This window comes from Eumetopias jubatus, unplaced genomic scaffold, assembly GCF_037043125.1.
Source record: "Eumetopias jubatus isolate StellerSeaLion01/CBP00866 unplaced genomic scaffold, mEumJub1_p1.0 scaffold_12, whole genome shotgun sequence".
Taxonomy (NCBI): domain Eukaryota; kingdom Metazoa; phylum Chordata; class Mammalia; order Carnivora; family Otariidae; genus Eumetopias; species Eumetopias jubatus.
The window spans coordinates 5,554,105-5,572,947 of NW_028274818.1; the positions used below are offsets into that span (position 1 = coordinate 5,554,105).

The window sequence follows — 18,843 nt, forward strand, 5'->3', positions numbered from 1 at the left end:
CCGTCTTTCAAGGGGCCTTGAAGCCCACTCTGGCGCCACCAGTGCTGCCTCTCCCGTTCCTTACTATGGCCCTGAAGCTGCTATCAAGGAAAACCTGGGGGCAACTGGGTGGTTCAGTCAGTTGAGCTCAGGTCATCATCTCAGGTCCTGGGATCGAGTCCCTCATCGGGCTCCCTGCTCAACGGGGAGTCTGCTTCTCCCTCTCCCTCTCTCCCCCAAATAAATAAATAAAATCTTAAAAAAAAAAAAAAAACCTGTGTGGGGGTGCCTGGCTGGCCCAATGGGTAGAGTATGCAGCTCTTAATCTCAAGATTGTGAGTTCAAGCCCCACATTGGGTATAAAGATTACTTGAAAAGATAAAAGAATAAATTGGAGGTGGATTATCTCTTTAAAAAGAAAGAAAGAAGGGGGAAAAACCTGTGTTGCCAGAAATGGTGAAGATAAGGAATTGAAAGTAGGAGTAGGGGTTGGAGTTGAGACGGTCAAGCAGTAACTAGGGGGAAAAAATATAAATAAAAATAAACTCATTAAAAGAAAAGAAATAACTAGGAGTCACATGGATTTTCCTAAAACCACCCAGAATGAGGGGAAGAGCTGGCTGAGAGGTTAATGAATAAGGTGCTGATGTCAACAAGCACGAGGGCTAAAGGGCCATAGAGCCAGTGGCATCAGCTTCAAGGAGGAACGAGTTTTTGCAAGAAAATGAAAGCACAGTCGTCTGAAGATGAACAGCCTCTGCTTTAGAAGGTTGCTTCCGTTAGACAAAGTCAAAATTTCTACCCCACTCATTTTCCCTGAGCCCACGGGGAACTCTGTTCCTTTGTACGCACCCTCCTGTATATCCTCATTTTCTTCACAGAATGCTCCCTGGCTTTTCCTAGAGGAAGACTCATCAGGGCAGAGGTGACTGTGCTGTTCCTTTACATCAGCTCCTGTCCCTTCCTTGGAGCCTCAGCAGAGAAATCGTCCCTCCAACTTTCCAACACTGGCCCCTTCAGCTGGACCCCAATTCCCTTCCTCTTCTGCTTCTCAACACTATTCCCACAGCTGCCTCTTCCTTCAGTGGAGTCTTCACCGTGACAGCGCTCAGCTACCTTTCACGTACTCGCATTTCCGCTATGTCCTCCCCTATAGTTCTTAACTCACTAATGCTCAGTGATTAGGAAAGCATTTTTTCTGAACTTAGAAAAATCTATCACTTCTTATTGGTCCTATTTTCCCCGCTCCGGGTCGGCACAGCACAGCTTGTGTATCAGTGCTCCAGATAGCTACCATGTCCCCACTAAATGTTTTTTTTTCCGAATCAATGATCATACCAGTTCAAATAGTAGATGTCATATCTTTGTTGATCTGAATACTCTGTTAAGACCGCTTGTCGCCGTCCGTGCTGTTCCCCAGCTCTGCCAAAATTAAAATCTTTTCAAACTAGACATTCCCTTAAAGAAGCCTCCACTGTTGTAAGTATCCTCTTGACTCTTTCAGGGCCATTCTGATTCCTGTATCCCTGTCCCCTTTACTCTTGAACTTTATCCTATAGTGACTCTCTGACCTGACAGTTCTCTCCAGTTCTTGGGTCCCCCTTAACTGCAGGCTGTTCCTGTTACTCATTTTCACCCAGCATCTTGCTAGCTCCAAACTTCGTTTGAGCTTCAAACCTAAGTATAAGCCCTTCACTAGAATTCCAATGTCTCCTGGCTCCTGAATAGAAGAGGAAGGACCACAGTCACTGAGTCCTAGTGATCTGTCTAAAAATCTCCTTAGTCTGTTCCCTTTTCTTCGTTCCCCTCTGACTCTCACCAATAGGACTTTGGGCAAATTCCTTAATTTCTCTGAGCTTTTCTCATCTGTACAGGGCAAAGATAGCATCCACCCCATAGGTCATTGTTTTAATGATTATATTAAATTAGCATATGAGATGTTAGCATATGGCCTAGCCCATTGTAAGTGCTCTAAAAGTGTTACCTAATATTTATGCATTACGCTTTTCACCGGGTTTCAGAAATTTCCAAGGTTCTTTATCAGCGCTCTCTGCTGCCCCCATGGGGATAACTTTTTCTGAGTCACTGGGTATCCTGCAGGCCCTGCCTCAAAACAGCCCTGTTACACCAACCTCACCAGCTAATTAAGAGAATCAGTTCTTTGGTTGGTTGTTCAAATGAAAATGCTTCTGTATTCCAGCCCATTCGCTATCTTTTTAAAAGAATGTGTCAGGAAACCTGTGTGTTTCTGAAATCAAGACATACTGTCTGACATTTCCCTAGTTTCGTTAATTTAGTAACACTGGCAGGTGCACCTGGGTGGCATCAGTTGGTTAAGCATCTGCCTTTGGCTTGGGTCATGATCTTGGGGTGCTGGGATCGAGCCTCACATCGGGTTCCCTGCTCAGCGGGGAGCTTGCTTCTCCCTCTCCCTCTACCCCTCCCTCCCACTCTTGCTCTGGCTCGTGCTCTCAAATAAATATATTTTTTAAGATTTTTTTTATTCATTTGAGATAGAGCGAGAGCACAAGCAGGATGGAGGGACAGAGGGAGAGGGAGAAGCACCCCGAGATCATGACCCAAGCTGAAGGCAGATGCTTAACTGATTGATGTCACCCAGGCACCCCAATAAATAAAATTTTTTTTAAAAAAGAAAGATTTGGTACACCTGGGTGGCTCAGTCTGTTAAGCATCCAACTCTTGGTTTTGGCTTAGGTCATGATCTCATGGGTTGCGGGACTGAGTCCCACAGCTGGCAGGCTTCCTGCTCAGTGGGGAGTTGGCCTGAAAGATTATCTCCCTCTGCCCTTCCTCCCACTTGCGTTCTCTCTCTCTCTCTCTCTCAAAGTAAATTGTATTTAAACAATCTAGTAACACTGGCAAGGAAAGTCATTCAGTCATTTACTTAATAAGTGTATGGTAACCATCTACTAATGTCAGATGCTGTGATAGGCATATAGGAGAGGATACACAGTGGTGAACAAAACAGACATGTCTTCACGGAGCTCACTAAGGAAAGAAAAATACTGTAAATTGAGATAGGTGCTATGAAGAAAAAGAACAGAATGCTATGACAGAAAAATAAGTGATCAGGGAAAGTCTCGTTGAGGAGGTGACATGGAAACAGAGACCAGAAGGCTAAGATGAAGCCAGCCATCTTGCAGAGAATGGGGAGGAGTATCCTAGGCTGAGGACACCTGCAAAAGGTCCAAAGGCAAGAAATAATCCTGCACCCTGGGAGCCTGGATCACTGTAGGCATCTGGGGATCACAGCCTTCATTGTTTGTAAATCATTCTTTAATAACTCCTCTATAATTTTACTAAGAATAATCTGTTTTTTAGTTTCCAGAATTCACCATCTAGAATTTCCCTCTTTTTGAAAATGTGGACATTTGGGGCGCCTGGGTGGCTCAGTCATGAAATGTCTGCCTTCCGCTCAGGTCATGATCCAGGGTCCTGGGATTGAGCCCCGCGTCGGGCTCCCTGCTCGGCGGGAAGCCTGCTTCTCCCTCTCCCACTCCCCCTGCTTGTGTTCCCTCTCTCGCTGTGTCTCTCTCTATCAAATAAATAAAATCTTTTAAAAAAAGAAAAAAAACTGTGGACATTTGCTGTATTGTGAGTTCTTTAGATTATATAAAGGGGACACAATTTCACTTACATAATACTTCTGATTTCTAGAATACCATGTGTCCAGGGCCTGAACTCATTTAAAAATGCTAAGAATCCTGTTACTATTTTAGTTTATCATTAATGAACTTATAACTAATAAATTTTCCTCCTCATATTTCATCATTTCTTCACGTCCCAAGCTATAGCTATTGATATACAGTTTTATATAGCTAAAATAATAATGTAATTAGCTTTATTGCAGATGATGTCTTATTTACCTAGACAACTCATGAGAATCCACTTTAAAATTACTACAAATAATAGAATTGGGCGCCTGGGTGGCTCAGTTGGTTGGGCGACTGCCTTCGGCTCAGGTCATGATCCTGGAGTCCCGGGATCAAGTCCCGCATCGGACTCCCTGCGCAGCGGGGAGTCTGCTTCTCCCTCTGACCCTCCCCCCTCTCATGCTCTCTCTCGCTCTCTCATTCTCTCTCTCAAGTAAATAAATAAAATCTTTAAAAAAATTTAAAAAAATAGTAGAATTTAGTTAAGTGGGAAAAAAGTAACATGCAGAAATAAATATCCTTTATATATATAAACAGTAAGTTAAAGATGTAATTAAAGAAAAGACTCCATAGCAACAAAACAGATAAAATGCCTAGGAATAACCTTAACAAGAATGTGCAGGATCTGTCTGAATTTTAAAATGCTACCCACATAAAAGAAAACTTGAACAAATGGAAAGTAACATCATGTTCTTGGATAGAGAGAATGAATATATAATGATGTCACTTTCCCAAAGTTGTCTATAAATTTAATATGATCTGTAGAAAAATATTGGCAGGATTTTTTTAAAGCAATTTTTAAAGATTTTATTTATTTGAGAGAGAGCACAAGCTGGGGGGGGGGGGGCGGAGGCAGAGGGAGAGATAGACAAGCAGGCTCCCCGCTGAACAGGGAGCCCCATGCGGGGCTTTATCCCAGGACCCTGAGACCATGGCCTAAGCCAAAGGCAGATGCTTAACCAACTGAATCACGAAGGCGCTCCTTGGCAGAATTTTTAAAATAAAACAAGCTTATTTTAAGTTCACATGGAGAAATAAAGAAGAATTGAAAGGAAAATCCTGGGAAAGAAAAGGAACGAATAGAAACTAGCCCAACCAGATGGAAAAAATGTATTACAAAGCTACAATATTAAAACAATGGGAAAACGCCCTGTGGACAACTTGATGGAACAGAATAGAAGTGGAAAGACCTAAATACATACAGAAATTTTGTGTTGATAAAGGTGTCACCTTAGATCAGTGGAAAGAATTTGTGTTACTTAATATGTGGTGTTAGGACAAGTTAATCAACATCTAGGGGGAAAATGTTGGATCTCTATGTCCTACTCTTCACCAAAATTAATTCCATATACATTAATAGCCAATCACAATTAATGTAAAATACTAGAAACTAAAACATAAGGGCACAAAAACGTTGAAAGTAAAACAATGGCAAAAGATCCACCATGCAAACAGAAACCAAAAGAAAATTATGTAATAACAGATAAAGTAGATTTCAAGGCAAAAACAGTACTAGAAATAAAGGGCATTTCATATCAATAAATTCAACTTACCAGAAAGCTGTAAATTTGTATGCATTTAATAATCTCAAATTATGTAGAGGAACAGAGCTACAAGGAAAAAAATAGACAAATTTACAGTCATGATAGGATATTGAACATACCTCACTGTAAAGAGCGTCCCTTAACTGATAGAGAATATTTCTTTAAAAAAAGGGGGGGGGTGCCTGGGTGGCTCAGTCATTAAGCCTCTGCCTTTGGCTCAGGTCAAGATCCCAGAGTCCTGGGATGGAGCCCCGCATTGGGCTCCCTGCTCCATGGGAAGCCTGCTTCTCCCTCTCCCACTCCCCCTGCTTGTGTTCCCTCTCTCGCTGTGTCTCTCTCTCTCTCTCAAATTAATAAATTTTTTAAAAAATCTTTTAAAAAAAAGATTTAGGGACGCCTGGGTGGCTCAGTCGTTAAGCGTCTGCCTTTGGCTCAGGTCATGAGCCCAGGGTCCTGGGACCTTGCCCCGCATCGGGCTCCCTGCTCCGCAGGAGGCCTGCTTCTCCCTCTCCCATTCCCCCTGCTTGTGTTCCCTCTCTCACTATCTCTCTCTCTGTCAAATAAATAAATAAAATCTTTAAAAAATTTAAAAAAAGTTTTATTTTAGAATCAATAGACCAAAAAAATCAGTAAGGATATAAAAAACTTAAATAATATGAGCAGCAAGTTGAATTCAGCAAGCATATATAGTTCGCTATACCCAACAACTGCAAATTACAAATTATTTTCTTTGTCATTTGTTTGTTTCAAGTTTTTATTCAAATTCCAGTTAGTAAACATATAGTGTAATATTGGTTTCAGGAGTAGAATTTAGTGGTTCATCACTTAACATATAACACCCAGTGCTCATCACAGCTGCCTTCTTAATACCCATCACCCACTTAGCCCATCCCCCACCCTACAAATTATTTTCAAGCACATTTGGGACATTTTAAAAACTGACATATTGTGCTATAGAGCAAATTTCAACAAATTTCAAAGGATTGAAAATATACAGTGTTTCTTGTTCTCATTACAGTTAAGCTAGAAATCGGTGACAAGGTGACTAGAAAGTCTATTTAGAAATTATGAAATACACTTCTAAATAACCCCCCAAATTACAAATGAAGTCAGAGAAAAATTTGAACTGAATGATAATAAAAATACTATATGCCAAAACTTACGGGATGGGGCTAAAGCTATGTTTTTTTTGTTTGTTTTTATTTTTTTAAAGATTTTATTTATTTGAGAGAGAGAATGAGAGATAGAGAGCACAAGAGGGAGGAGGGTCAGAGGGAGAAGCAGACTCCCCGCTGAGCAGGGAGCCCGACATGGGACTCGATCCCGGGACTCCAGGATCATGACCTGAGCCGAAGGCAGTCGCCTAACCAACTGAGCCACCCAGGCGCCCTAAAGCTATGTTTTAACAAGAAAATATGTAGTCTTAAGTGCACGTATTAGGAAAAAAGAAAAGCCGAAAATGCATGAGCCTTGCATTATCTCAAGAACCGAGAACAGTAAATTAAACCCAAAGAGAGTAGAAGAAAGAAAGTGTGCACACAGAGATGTCTGGAAGGATATATACTCAAAATGATATCAGTTTTTAATCTCTTGGGGTAGGATTTTTAATTTCATTTTTCTATATCATTTAAGTAAGGTACAATAAACAAAGCCATTTTCATTTTAGGAAAAAAAGTAGAGGAAAACATGGGATAATCTTTTTGTTGTTATTGTTGATGTAGTCTGTACACCCAACGTGGGGCTTGAACTCAACAATCCTGAGATCAAGGGCTGCTAACTCTAAACACTGAGCCAGCCAAGTGCCCTGAGGGTAACTTTTATAAGATAATCTAGACTGTTGTGGTGACATACCAGAAGCTGTAAGTAAAAAGACTGATTAACTCAGGGCGCCTGGGTGGCTCAGATGGTTAAGTGTCTGCCTTCGGCTCAGGTCATGATCCCAGGGTCCTGGGATCGAGTCCCGCATCGGGCTCCCTGCTCCTTGGGAGCCTGCTTCTCTCTCTCTCTCTCTCTCTCTCTGCCTGTCATGAATAAATAAATAAAATCTTAAAAAAAAAAAAAGACTGATTAACTCAACCTCATATGTGAAAAATGTATACATGGTTAGAGATATTGTGAAAGAGTGCCAGGGTGGCTCAGTCGGTTAAGTGTAGGACTCTTGGTTTCAGCTCGGGTCATGGTCTCAGGGTTCTGGGAGCCTGTGTCTGTCTGGCTCCCTGCTCAGCGGGGAGTCTGCTTCTTCCTCTCCCTCTGCGCTTGTGTGCTCTCTCTCTCTCTCAAATAAATAAATAAATAAATATTTTAAAAATACTGTGAAGAAAAACAAAGACTGATAATAAACAGGGAAGATTATTTATAACTCATCACAAATGTCTAATTGCTTTGATACAATGACAACAAACCCTCACACAAATCACTAAGAAAAAAAATGAATAGTAATTTTAAAAAGGCGAAAGATGTAAGAATTTATAGAAAAGGAAAAAGAAAATACAAATGAATGCTAAACCTCAGAAGACATTTAGCCGGGGGGCCTCGCTGGCTCAGTTAGTAGAACATGTGACCCTTGATCTCAAGATCCTGAGTTCAAGCCCCAGGTTGGGCACAGAGCTTACTTACTTAAAAAAAAAAAAAAAAAAAAAAAAAAAATTAAAAAAAAAACAACTATCTTGAGATTCCACTTCTTCAATTAAGGAATTGGCAAAAACAACTGATTTGTTTTGGAGGAAACCTTGATATTTCATTTATTGCCAATGGTAATACAAATTGGTTTAATCTTTATGGAGGGCAATTTGGCAATATTTAATAAAATTTAAAATGCACATATCTTTTGAGGCAATAGTTCCATATCTGCGTATTTATTGCAATGTACAAAATGGTGGGTGGACAAACCTATTAACTGCAGAACCGCTTGTAATAACAAAAACCTGAACACAATCTAAATATCTATTCACTAGGGTCTGGTTGAATAAGTTATGGTAGATCCCTACAGTGGAGTGTATCTACTACAGAAGAAGAGGGGGAAAGAGAGAAGGAAAAGAAAAATGAGATAGTGTTATAAGCATTAACATGGAACAGCCTCCAAGATACATTATTTAGTGTGGGGCACCTGGGTGGCTCAGTCGTTAAGTGTCTGCCTTTGGCTCGGGTTGTGATCCCAGGGTCCTGGGATTGAGCCCCGCATCGGGCTCCCCGCTCCGCAGGAAGCTGCTTCTCCCTCTCCCACTCCCCCTGCTTGTGTTCCCTCTCTTGCTGTGTCTCTCTCTGTCAAATAAATAAATAAAATCTTTTTTTTTTTAAGATACATGATTCAGTGGGAAAAGGAAAGTGCAGAAATGTGTATGGTGTGCTCCCATTTGTGTAAAAAGTTTAAAATATATATGTGTGTGTGTAGATATTGGTAAGTGCATAGAATATATCTGGAAGGATATACAAAAAAACTAGCTGGAGGAGAGGGGCCCTGGAGAAGGGAACTAAACAGCTAAGGAATGGGGTAAGAGGGAGACTTGACATTTGACTCTATATCCTTTTGTACCTTTTGAATTTTGAGCAGGTACATGGGTTAGCTATTCAAAAGCAAATATTTTAGGGGTGCCTAGGTAGTGCCCGACTCTTGGTTTTGGCTGGAGTCATGGTCTGGGAGTCCTGAGATGGAATCCCACATCGGGATCCACGCTCAGTGTAGAGTCTGCTTATGACTCTCTCCCTTTCTCTCTGTCCCTCCCCCCCACAACCAGCACTCTCTCTCAAATAAATAATCTTTTAAAAAAAGGGGGGGTGTGCCTGGGTGGCTCAGTTGGTTAAGCATCTGACTTTGGCTCAGGTCATGACCTCAGGGTCCTGGAATTGAGCCCCCCCACCCCCGCCCTTGAGGTCCCTGCTCTGCAGGGAGTCTACTTCTCCCTCTCCCTATGCCCCTCCCCTCATTCATGCATATGTGTGTGTGCGTGCGCGCGTGCGCGCGCGCGTCCGCGCTCTCTCTCTCTCAAGCAGAATCTTTTAAAAACATTTTAGGGGCGCCTGGGTGGCTTAGTCATTGGGTGTCTGCCTTCGGCTCAGGTCATGATCTCAGGGTCTTGGGATCGAGCCCCACGTTGGGCTCCCTGCTCGGCGGGAAGCCTGCTTCTCCCTCTCCCACTCCCCCTGCTTGTGTTCCCTCTCTCACTGTCTCTCTCTCTCTCTCTCTGTCAAATAAATAAATAAAATATTTTTTTAAAACATTAAAAAAAATAGGGGGGCCTGAGTGGCTCAGTCGGCTAAGCATCTGCCTTTGGCTCAGGTCTTGATCCAGGGGTCCTGGGATTGAGCTCCACGTTGGGCTCTCTGTCCAGGAGAGAGTCTGCTTCTCCCTCTGCCTGCCACTCCACCTGCTTGTGCTCTCTCTGTCAAATAAGTAAATAAAATCTTTAAAAAAATTTTTAAATAAAAATAAATAAAAGCAAATATTTTAAAACCACATGTATGTAAAATTTTGTGTTCTGATATATTTATTTCACAAGTATTTTCATATAGCATATGGCATAGAATTAATATAATATTAATGGTTTTTAGGAGCATTTTCCCCCTTCTGTTATAAATAATGATCTGGATATTTGCTATTAATGTGATATTTTCTCATGCCTTCCTGCCTTACTTGTGCTGTCTGCCTAGAATGCCATACTTGCCCTGCTCTCCTTGTACTCATCTTGAGAGTTCTGGTTCAAATGCCATCAGCCTTACCCTATTCTCTCAGGCATTGTTACTCAGACAGTACTTTGTATATTTCCAGAACAGAGATTTATTTTATGATTGTCTGCATATTAGTTTCTCCTCCCCAAAGACTATGTCTTTTCATCTTTGTTAACCAAATCCTCTGGCACCCCAACCCTTGCCCAGATCTTACTAGCTAGTAGGTAGAAGTGAAGTCACATGAACAGTTAAACTCAAAGTCCATAGTTCCAAAGTTCCTGTGAGTCCCCATTTCAGCCCATTTCAGGGAAGAGGTTGGTTGTCTCATATACGTGCCTGCCGTTCTGCAATGCTTGGCTCAGAACTACCAGATTCTCTTTGTGTTTCCAGGAGCCCAGGTTTATTACTGAGAGCTGTCTGCTCTTTTGGAGTCATCAATAACCCCTTGCCACCACCTCCAATTCCTCATATCCCAGTTGTTAATTTTATTTTGGCCTGGAAATGGTAGAAGGACATATCTGTTGGTTAAAGATGTGATCTCTAGAGCTAGACTATCCAGGATTTAATTCCAGTTCTAAAAAAGCCCTATATGACATAGTCCATTTACTGACTATGTCATATAGGGCTTTTTTCATTGAGCCTGAGTGTGCCTCAGTTTCTTCAAATGTAAATGAGGATAATGAGAATACTTTCCTTAAGGTTGTTGCCAGATTTAAATGCTTAAATGCTTGGGACATTTGCAAAATGCTTAGGACAGTGCCTAGCATATAGTAAGCACTGTATAAATGTTAGTTATTATCATTCTCTTTACCCAGTGCTTCTAAGTACAGACCCAATTTCCTGCAGCATAACAGAGACCAAGTTATGATTTACAATAATTCTTTGCTGAAGAATCAAGAATAATTAAAGTCAGTAACAGAGAAAAATTTCCAAAATTGTCCATCTACACTGATTCTCTTTAGGGTGGCTCCCTCTCTGTAATAAAGCCAGCATTTCCCTCACCATTCTTTTTTTTTTTTTTTTAAGATTTATTTATTTATTTGAGAGAGCGAGAAAGAGAAGGAGTGTACATGAGAGGGGGGAGGGTCAGAGGGAGAAGCAGACTCCCCGCTGAGCAGGGAGCCCGATGGGGGACTCGATTCCAGGACTCCAGGATCATGACCTGAGCCGAAGGCAGTCACTTAACCAACTGACCCACCCAGGGGCCCTCCCTCACCATTCTGAGGTATCTTCCTGCATATTGGAGTCTGGACCAACCCCTTAAAGACCAGAATGGGGAAAGATTTCAATTTCTTCCCTAATCCAAGATTTACTTCTCCTTTTGTCCCAGGAGCTACCTTTTCCTATGATGACTGACGATGGGACTTTCAACTACTTTCAAGGGCTCTCCCATATACCCAACTGTACTATCCCATTAAAATAATGATCTGACATCAGTGCATTTTCTAGAATTGAGTTATCCAATCAATACTGTTCAATTCCTTTTTGTAGCTGTTTTAGGATAATTTCCATGAGGGCAAGGACTCTGCCTGCCTGGTGCACTACTGTGTTCCCAGTGCCTGGATGTAGTAGGGATTCCATAAACATTTGCTCATGAATGAGTTCCTTTGAAAAAAGAAGTTCAGGGGTGCCTGGGTGGCTCAGTCAGTTAAGCATCTGCCTTCCGCTTCGGTCATGATCCCTGGGATTGAGCCCTGCATCAGGCTCCCTGCTCAGAGGGAAACCTGTTTCTCCCTCTCCCATTCCCCCTATTTGTGTTCCCTCTCTAGCTGTGTCTCTCTCTGTCAAATAAATGAATAGAATCTTAAAAAAAAAAAAAAAAAAGTCGCATGCTCTACCAACTGAGCCAGCCAGGTACCCCGGATTTTTATTTTAAAAATATTGGTTGAGCCCTTACTTTGTGCTAGGCCTTACAGTATTACATTTTAGAAATACAGCAGTGAACAAGATAGACACATGGTCTCTACCTTGAGCTTCAAGTCTTTCAAGACAATTAAACAATTAACAAAGTGTGATGTGTCATTAACATAGGGAAGTATGCTAAGGACTAGAGGTCTGCCTGCATTTGAGTAAGGGCAGCTCTGCATTGACCATTTTTGTATTTTCAGATTCCAAGTCAAGATTTTCTTTTCTTTTCTTTTCTTTTTTTAAGATTTTATTTATTTATTTGACAGAGAGAGAGATAGCGAGAGCAGGAACACAAGCAGGGGGAGTGGGAGAGGGAGAAGCAGGCTCCCCGCAGAGCAGGGAGCCGGATGCGGGACTCAATCCCAGGACCCTGGGATCATGACCTGAGCCGAAGGCAGACGCTTAACGACTGAGCCACCCAGGCGCCCCAAGTCAAGATTTTCTTTGTAAATTTTCTCCACTACTACAGAAAGCTTGAAAATTCTTGCCATATATTTAATCTGAGTTTCATTCTGAAAGCCTATTATGTGAGTGAATGAATGGACACTGCATATAGAGTTATAACCCTGTAAGCATTACTATCCTCCTTTTATACATGAGAAAATAGTTACTCTCCAAAATCTTTTTCCCCCAACTGTATTGAGGAGTAATTGACAAATATAATTGTATATATTTAAAGTGATGATTCAATATGCATGTATGTGTATATATCATAAACATATATGCATGATGATTATAAATACATATACATTGTGGAATGATTACCAAGATGAAGATAATTAACACATGCTTCATATAGTTGACTCACATTGTTAATTCTTTTTTTGTGTGTGTGAATGCTTAAGATCTACTCTCAGCAACTTTCAAATATACAATACCAGATTACTAACTATAGTTACCATGTTCTACATTAGATCCTCAGAATTTATTCTTTTTATTAGAAACTCTGCACCCTTTGACCTATATTTCTCCATTGTTCCCTCACCCCATCTACAAAGTCTTGTGACAATTAAATAGAAAGCCTCATTCCAAATCTCTGTACTCTGTACCACTGCACAGTGCCCACACCCAAAAGTGAATAAATCTTTATTTCCCCTAGAACAGCAGTCTCTAGTGAGATACTACAAAGCTTTGCCTTAGCTTTCTCCAGCATGTAAATTTTTAAAAAGATTGTATTTATTTATTTACTTGAGAGAGAGTACAAGACGGGGAGGGAGAGAGACAAAGAGGGACAAGCAGACTTGGTGCCAAGCATGCACTTGATCCCACCACCAGGAGACCAAGGCCTGAGCAGAAACCAAGAGTTGGACCCCCAACCAACTGAGGCCCCCAGGCGCCCCCCAATATGTAATGTTTTAAAGAAAGTAATATAGCATTCTAATAAAAGACAAAAACTACATTATCATTCTAATGAACACAGAAAAAGCATTTAGAAAAAAATCCAACATCCATTCATGATAAAAACCCTCAACACCAAGATAGAAAGGAACTTTCTTAACCTTACAAAGAGCATGTACAAAGAGCTTACAGCTAATATCATACTTAATGAAAAAAGATGATGCTTTCCCCCCTAAAACCAGAATAAGACAGGGATCTGTGCTCTCAAAACTTTTATTCAACATTGTACTGGAAGTTACAGCCATTAGAAATTAAGATATAGCATGCTTATAATTAAGACACAGCTTTGTAGATGGACTATAGAATTTGATGATTAATAGAATCTGATCCAGAATTACTGCCACAGGCTGGAAGATTAAGGGAGTAAACATGAAATATAAATTAAAGCCAAAATTAGTGTGTTCAGGGTGAAAAAGCAACAGGAAGATACAAAATTCTGCAAAAGCATTAACAGGTACCTACTGCGTGCCATGCACTAGAATGCACTAGATTCCTCGCTAGGTGATTTGATTCCACACCAAAAAAAATGTCTAGGCTAGACTAAGGCAACTTTTCCTGCGATCCCTAAACTCCTTTGACACTTATTAAGAATTCTCTAATTCGACTCTGTTAATTCTTCAGGATCGAGGCTGTCAAGTATACTTAAGATTTTCCATGGTTTCCAATAATTAGCACGAGTTTAATGCCCTTCTATTGGATGACTGCTTTGCTTCCGCTACCTGAGCCAAACTACACAGAAGCTAAGGAAGGTTATTTACACATGTGAACAGCGCATTTCAGAAAGACAGTGCCCGGCACGGTGCCTAGAACAGCCTGAAAATCTAACAATTTTCCCAAGTTTGGGAAGGCGTCCAGGTTTTCTGAGATTACTTTTCTGAGCATGAGCGGAAGTCACCCTTTGGTGCTTTGGGCAGTCTGCGGTTTTTTTTTTAAATGATAGGTGCTATATTAAGGAGCAATCAGCTTCATTCTGCGTTTCCCGTTGCACCCACAAGCAAGTGCCCAGGTGGCAAATTTGTCTTCGTTACAAGAAAATAAAGACCGCGCTCACAGAAGTCCTGAGGCAGCCCAACACCCCATCTTCCCATAGTAAAGCTGGCGGCCCCCTGACTACAGACTACAGGCAGTACCACTTCCGCGTTTTTCTTGCGCCCTCGTCCAACATGGCGGACGAGGCCACCCGGCGGGTGGTGTCCGAGATCCCGGTATTGAAGACTAACGCCGGACCTCGAGATCGTGAGTTGTGGGTGCAGCGACTCAAAGAGGAATATCAGTCTCTTATCCGGGTTAGTCGTGCTTCTGCGGCCGACCGCGTCGCAGAAGGGTTGCGGGTAATCAGGTGTTCTTAGGAATAGGCTCCGTGTGGAAGCCGCTTCCGGTTAGAAAATTTAACTCCCAGATTTCATAGAAGCTGGACGATTGTGGGGCTGGGGGAATTTAGGGAGCTATGTGGGGAGGAGGCAAAAGAAACTCTGTTTAGGTGCCCCATTGGGGCCAAAGCAGCAGTTATTTTAGGGATACGCCCTCCCGGAAGGTGACGTGTCCCTCTGGCTCCAGGTGTTTGCTCTCCTGGATGTAGGGGAGGTGGTCCAGAGGAATTCCTGGGGCTCTAAGTCCCAGTCGCTTCTCTCTGTTCCCTCTTTTACTCTTCCTGAGGGAGGAACACACGCTAGGGGTGAAAATTCAGGTAAGCGTTAGTTGCAGAGGGTTGAGGAGTTAAGCTCACGTTAGGAGTGAACCATCTTCTCAGCAAATCTCCCTTCTGTGGAAAGAGAAGATAGTTTATCTTCCTTGCAGTGGTCTCTGCCTGTTTCAAAGGCCAGCAGCTCTCCTGACACACGTATTTATTTTCACTAAAACAAAAACAAAAACACACATTTGTACACCTAGCACCTATGGACAGGAGCCAAATCCGAATAAGGTGGAGCCTACTGAGATAGATGGAAACAAATCATTATAATAACATTAAGGGGAGGGAAAGGGAGAGAGTGCTAGGATGTTTTGAGAGCAGACAACTCATCCACCTTGGGTCTGGTTGGGAAAGGCTTCATAGAAGAGGCAGTGCTTGAGCTGAACCTCAAAGGGTAAACATAAGTTAGCCTGATAAGCATGCGGATGAGAGAGGGGTGTTCACGGCAAAAGGAACAGCATGAGCAAAAGCATGGAAGTTACAAACAAATGGCACGGTGTGTATGAGGAAACGTAAGTTCAGAGTTGCTAAAGCATCAAGTCTATGGCAGGGAGTGATAAACAAGGCTTGAGAGATAGGCTTGAGTACTTGAATTTTATCTCGGAGGCACTGGGATGCCTTTGAAGTGTTTTAAGCTGAAGAGTAATCTGCTCAGATTGGATTTACACCAATCACAGTGAGTAGAGAGGAAAATAGAGGGCGCCTGGGTGGCTCAGTTGGTTAAGCAACTGCCTTCGGCTCAGGTCATGATCCTGGAGTCCCAGGATCGAGTCCCACATCGGCCTCCCCGCTCAGCGGGGAGTCTGCTTCTCCCTCTGACCCACCCCCTCTTATGTGCTCTCTCTCTCTCTCTCTCAAATAAATAAATAAAATCTTTAAAAAAAAAAAAGGAAGGGCGCCTGGGTGGCTCAGTTGGTTAAGTGACTGCCTTCGGCTCAGGTCATGATCCTGGAGTCCCAGGATCGAGTCCCGCATCGGGCTCCCTGCTTGGCAGGGACTCTGCTTCTCCCTCTGACCCTCCCCCCTCTCATGTGCTCTCTCTCTCTCTCTCTCATTCTCTCTGTCTCAAATAAATAAATAAAATCTTTAAAAAATTTAAAAAAATTAAAAAAAAGGAAAATAGAACTAAAAGAGATAAGATTGAAGGCAGAAAACAAATTAGGAGGCTGTCATTAATCCAGGCAAAAGAAAGGTGATGATCTAAACTGGATAGTTTTAGAGAGGACAGAGAGAAGAGGTAGATTTGAAGAACCTTCAGACACCATGAAGGATTGGTGGAGAGGAGAGGAGAGGGAGCGTCAAGGATGATTCCCACGGTTTGGCTTGCATTACTGAGTGAATGCTAATAGTGTCATCTGAGATTGATGCAGTGGAGAAATGGTCTGAAGAACGGGGGGAAATGCTGAGTTTGAGGTACCTGTGAAATGAAATTAGAAATTTCAGTATATAATTGGATATAGAATCCAAAGCTCTGAGAAATGGTCTGGATTAAAATAAAGATTTGGAAATCAACACCATGTGGGTACTAGTCAAAACCAGGACTATATGAGGTCCTCCGGGGAAGGAGTATACCATAAAATGAGTTGTGGGCTGTGGGCAGACACTATCAGAAGTGGGAAGAGAACCCAGACAATGTCATCAAGTATTTTGTCCTTGCTAAACTGAGTGGGACCCAACTGTTCTATTCTCTGCTCTGAGCAAGTCTTCTGCTTACCAGTGTAACTTTGTCTTCATCTTTGCTTATGTCAGAAAAGCTGGGTACATACTAAGAGAGAAAGTAATCACATGCTTTTCTTTTGAGGGAAGAGGGACTGCCTTTGGCCTCAACTTCCCTCTCAAAGACCTCATTCTCTGCTTTTAGTATGTGGAGAACAACAAGAATGCAGACAATGATTGGTTCCGACTGGAGTCCAACAAGGAAGGGACTCGGTAGGCAGACCCTCTTGGGAGTTTTGGGGGTGGGAATCTTACGTGGCTTGAGCATTTTAACGTCCCAAAGCCCACTGCCGGGCCTTCCCTGCCTCCTGTTAGCTGTCTCCACTCCCACAGCTCCAGAGTTCCCCAATTCCCATCCCATGAGTCTCCCAGAAGAACGGGCAGATTGGACTGAGGTTTGGTGTTTGTTATAGGTGGTTTGGGAAATGCTGGTACATCCATGACCTGCTCAAATATGAGTTTGACATTGAGTTTGACGTGAGTATGATGAAATGGGAAGTATGGAGGTTAGTGGAAGGGGAGGGATTAGGTGATTGTTAACAAGCTAACCTTTCTTGGAGGGACCAAAGAAAACTTTTAAAATGGGAGGGAAATGCTGAGGTTTGAAGGAAGCATAGATTACAGCTACTCATCTCCATATCCAGAATCCTGGTGTGTACATGCTTCTTGGCGGGGGGGTGGGGTGGGGGGGTGGCATTGTCAAACATTTCAGTTCAACCAAGAAATGGGTATTGATTAGATTAGTTCATTTCTATCCTGCTATCCTGCTTCTGTTTCATTAAGGCCTTGTAATTTCTCCAGATTCCTATCACATATCCTACTACTGCTCCAGAAATTGCTGTCCCTGAACTGGATGGAAAAACCGCAAAGATGTACAGGTGGGACTCAATAGGAGATGGGAAAAGGGCAAAGGGGACTTAGGAGAGAACTCTGGGCCAGGAATTTTCCCAGAGTCAGCTTGCCTCAAGGGCCTCTAGGCCTCCCTCTGCCAAGTCTGGGCAAAGTACTGAGCTAACCTTGTGCTCAGTTCTGATCACTAGTAGTTATATTGTGCTTCCCAGAGGCCACTATGCTTTATGGCAAACTTTGCATGTCAACACCTTCTTCCTCTTGTCCCTCTCATAGGGGTGGCAAAATATGCCTAACTGATCACTTTAAGCCTTTGTGGGCCAGGAACGTGCCCAAGTTTGGACTAGCTCATCTTATGGCTCTGGGGGTAAGTTTGGGGTATTTGATCTATAAGGGGAGGGGGAGGAATTAGGCACGGAGCAATATAAGAAAAGTAACTGAGAGTAAACAAGGAATGACAGTGTTTTCCTTGGGCATGTTCCCATAGAATCTCTCTGGGAAGGAGCTTCTGATGGAGCAAGAGGCATCGACCGGGTGGTAGTAATCTCACAGGGTCTCCCTTGTATTGCAGCTGGGTCCATGGCTGGCAGTGGAAATCCCCGATCTGATTCAGAAGGGCGTGATTCAGCATAAAGAGAAATGCAACCAATGAAGGATCAAGCCACTGAGGCAGGACAGAGGGACCTTTGATAGGCTACGTTCCTGCTTTCTGTGCATCACTCTTACTCATCCAACTGCTTCCTCCCATACCCCTTCACCCATCATTGTTACTAAGTAGCTGCATCAGGCATTGCTGAAAAAAAGAAACAACAGCATTGCTACTGAATTTCTAAGGCTACACAGGAGGGGAAAGACTGGGGCTTTGGGGAACCAAAAGGCAATTTGTATCCCTTCCCCAGGTGGAGCAATGTGAGATCCAGGAAGGATGGGAGTGCTGAAAGTGGGTGCGTAGTCTTTTTGGTTTCTGGAGATAACTCATCAATAAAAGCTGCTTCCTCTGGTGGCCCGTGGTTCTCATTGGTGGCTGTGAAGAGAGGGTGAGCAGGCTAACACCCAAGACACATGTACAACTACATTAGTTTGGGTGGGAGGGGAAAATGGAGGAGGATGCTGTGGTCAGGAGCTGGGAAATGAAAGGAAATCTTGGACTGCTCTCCCTCCTGCTGAGATCGGCTTGCGGAGATCTGCTCGTGTCCTTTAGCGGGGTGCCTACTGCTTTGGTCTGCAAGATGCTTGAAGAATGGTTTTGCAGGACCAGCATTCCCCGCCCTGCAGGGATCTTCCCATCCCTATGTGGAGTGCTGGATGCTTCTCCGCTGGTCTGCGGGCTGGACCCAGGCATTGCAGCTTCCCACACTCGCACCCCTGCTGCCTGGGAAGGATCTGTGCTGCAATCCTGGAGGCCATACTACGATTATCA

The 18,843-nt window shown here is 42.8% G+C and overlaps 1 protein-coding gene across 1 annotated transcript; it reads left to right on the forward strand.

The window, feature by feature from the left end:
- Nucleotides 1-14,143: 14,143 nt before the first annotated feature.
- Nucleotides 14,144-18,426, forward strand: UFC1 (ubiquitin-fold modifier conjugating enzyme 1). Its single transcript, XM_028090946.2, has 6 exons — nucleotides 14,144-14,454; nucleotides 16,720-16,787; nucleotides 16,988-17,051; nucleotides 17,376-17,452; nucleotides 17,700-17,790; nucleotides 17,995-18,426. The coding sequence occupies exons 1-6, from the start codon at nucleotides 14,332-14,334 to the stop codon at nucleotides 18,073-18,075; spliced, it is 504 nt and encodes a 167-aa protein (XP_027946747.1). The 5' UTR covers nucleotides 14,144-14,331; the 3' UTR covers nucleotides 18,076-18,426.
- Nucleotides 18,427-18,843: the final 417 nt, after the last annotated feature.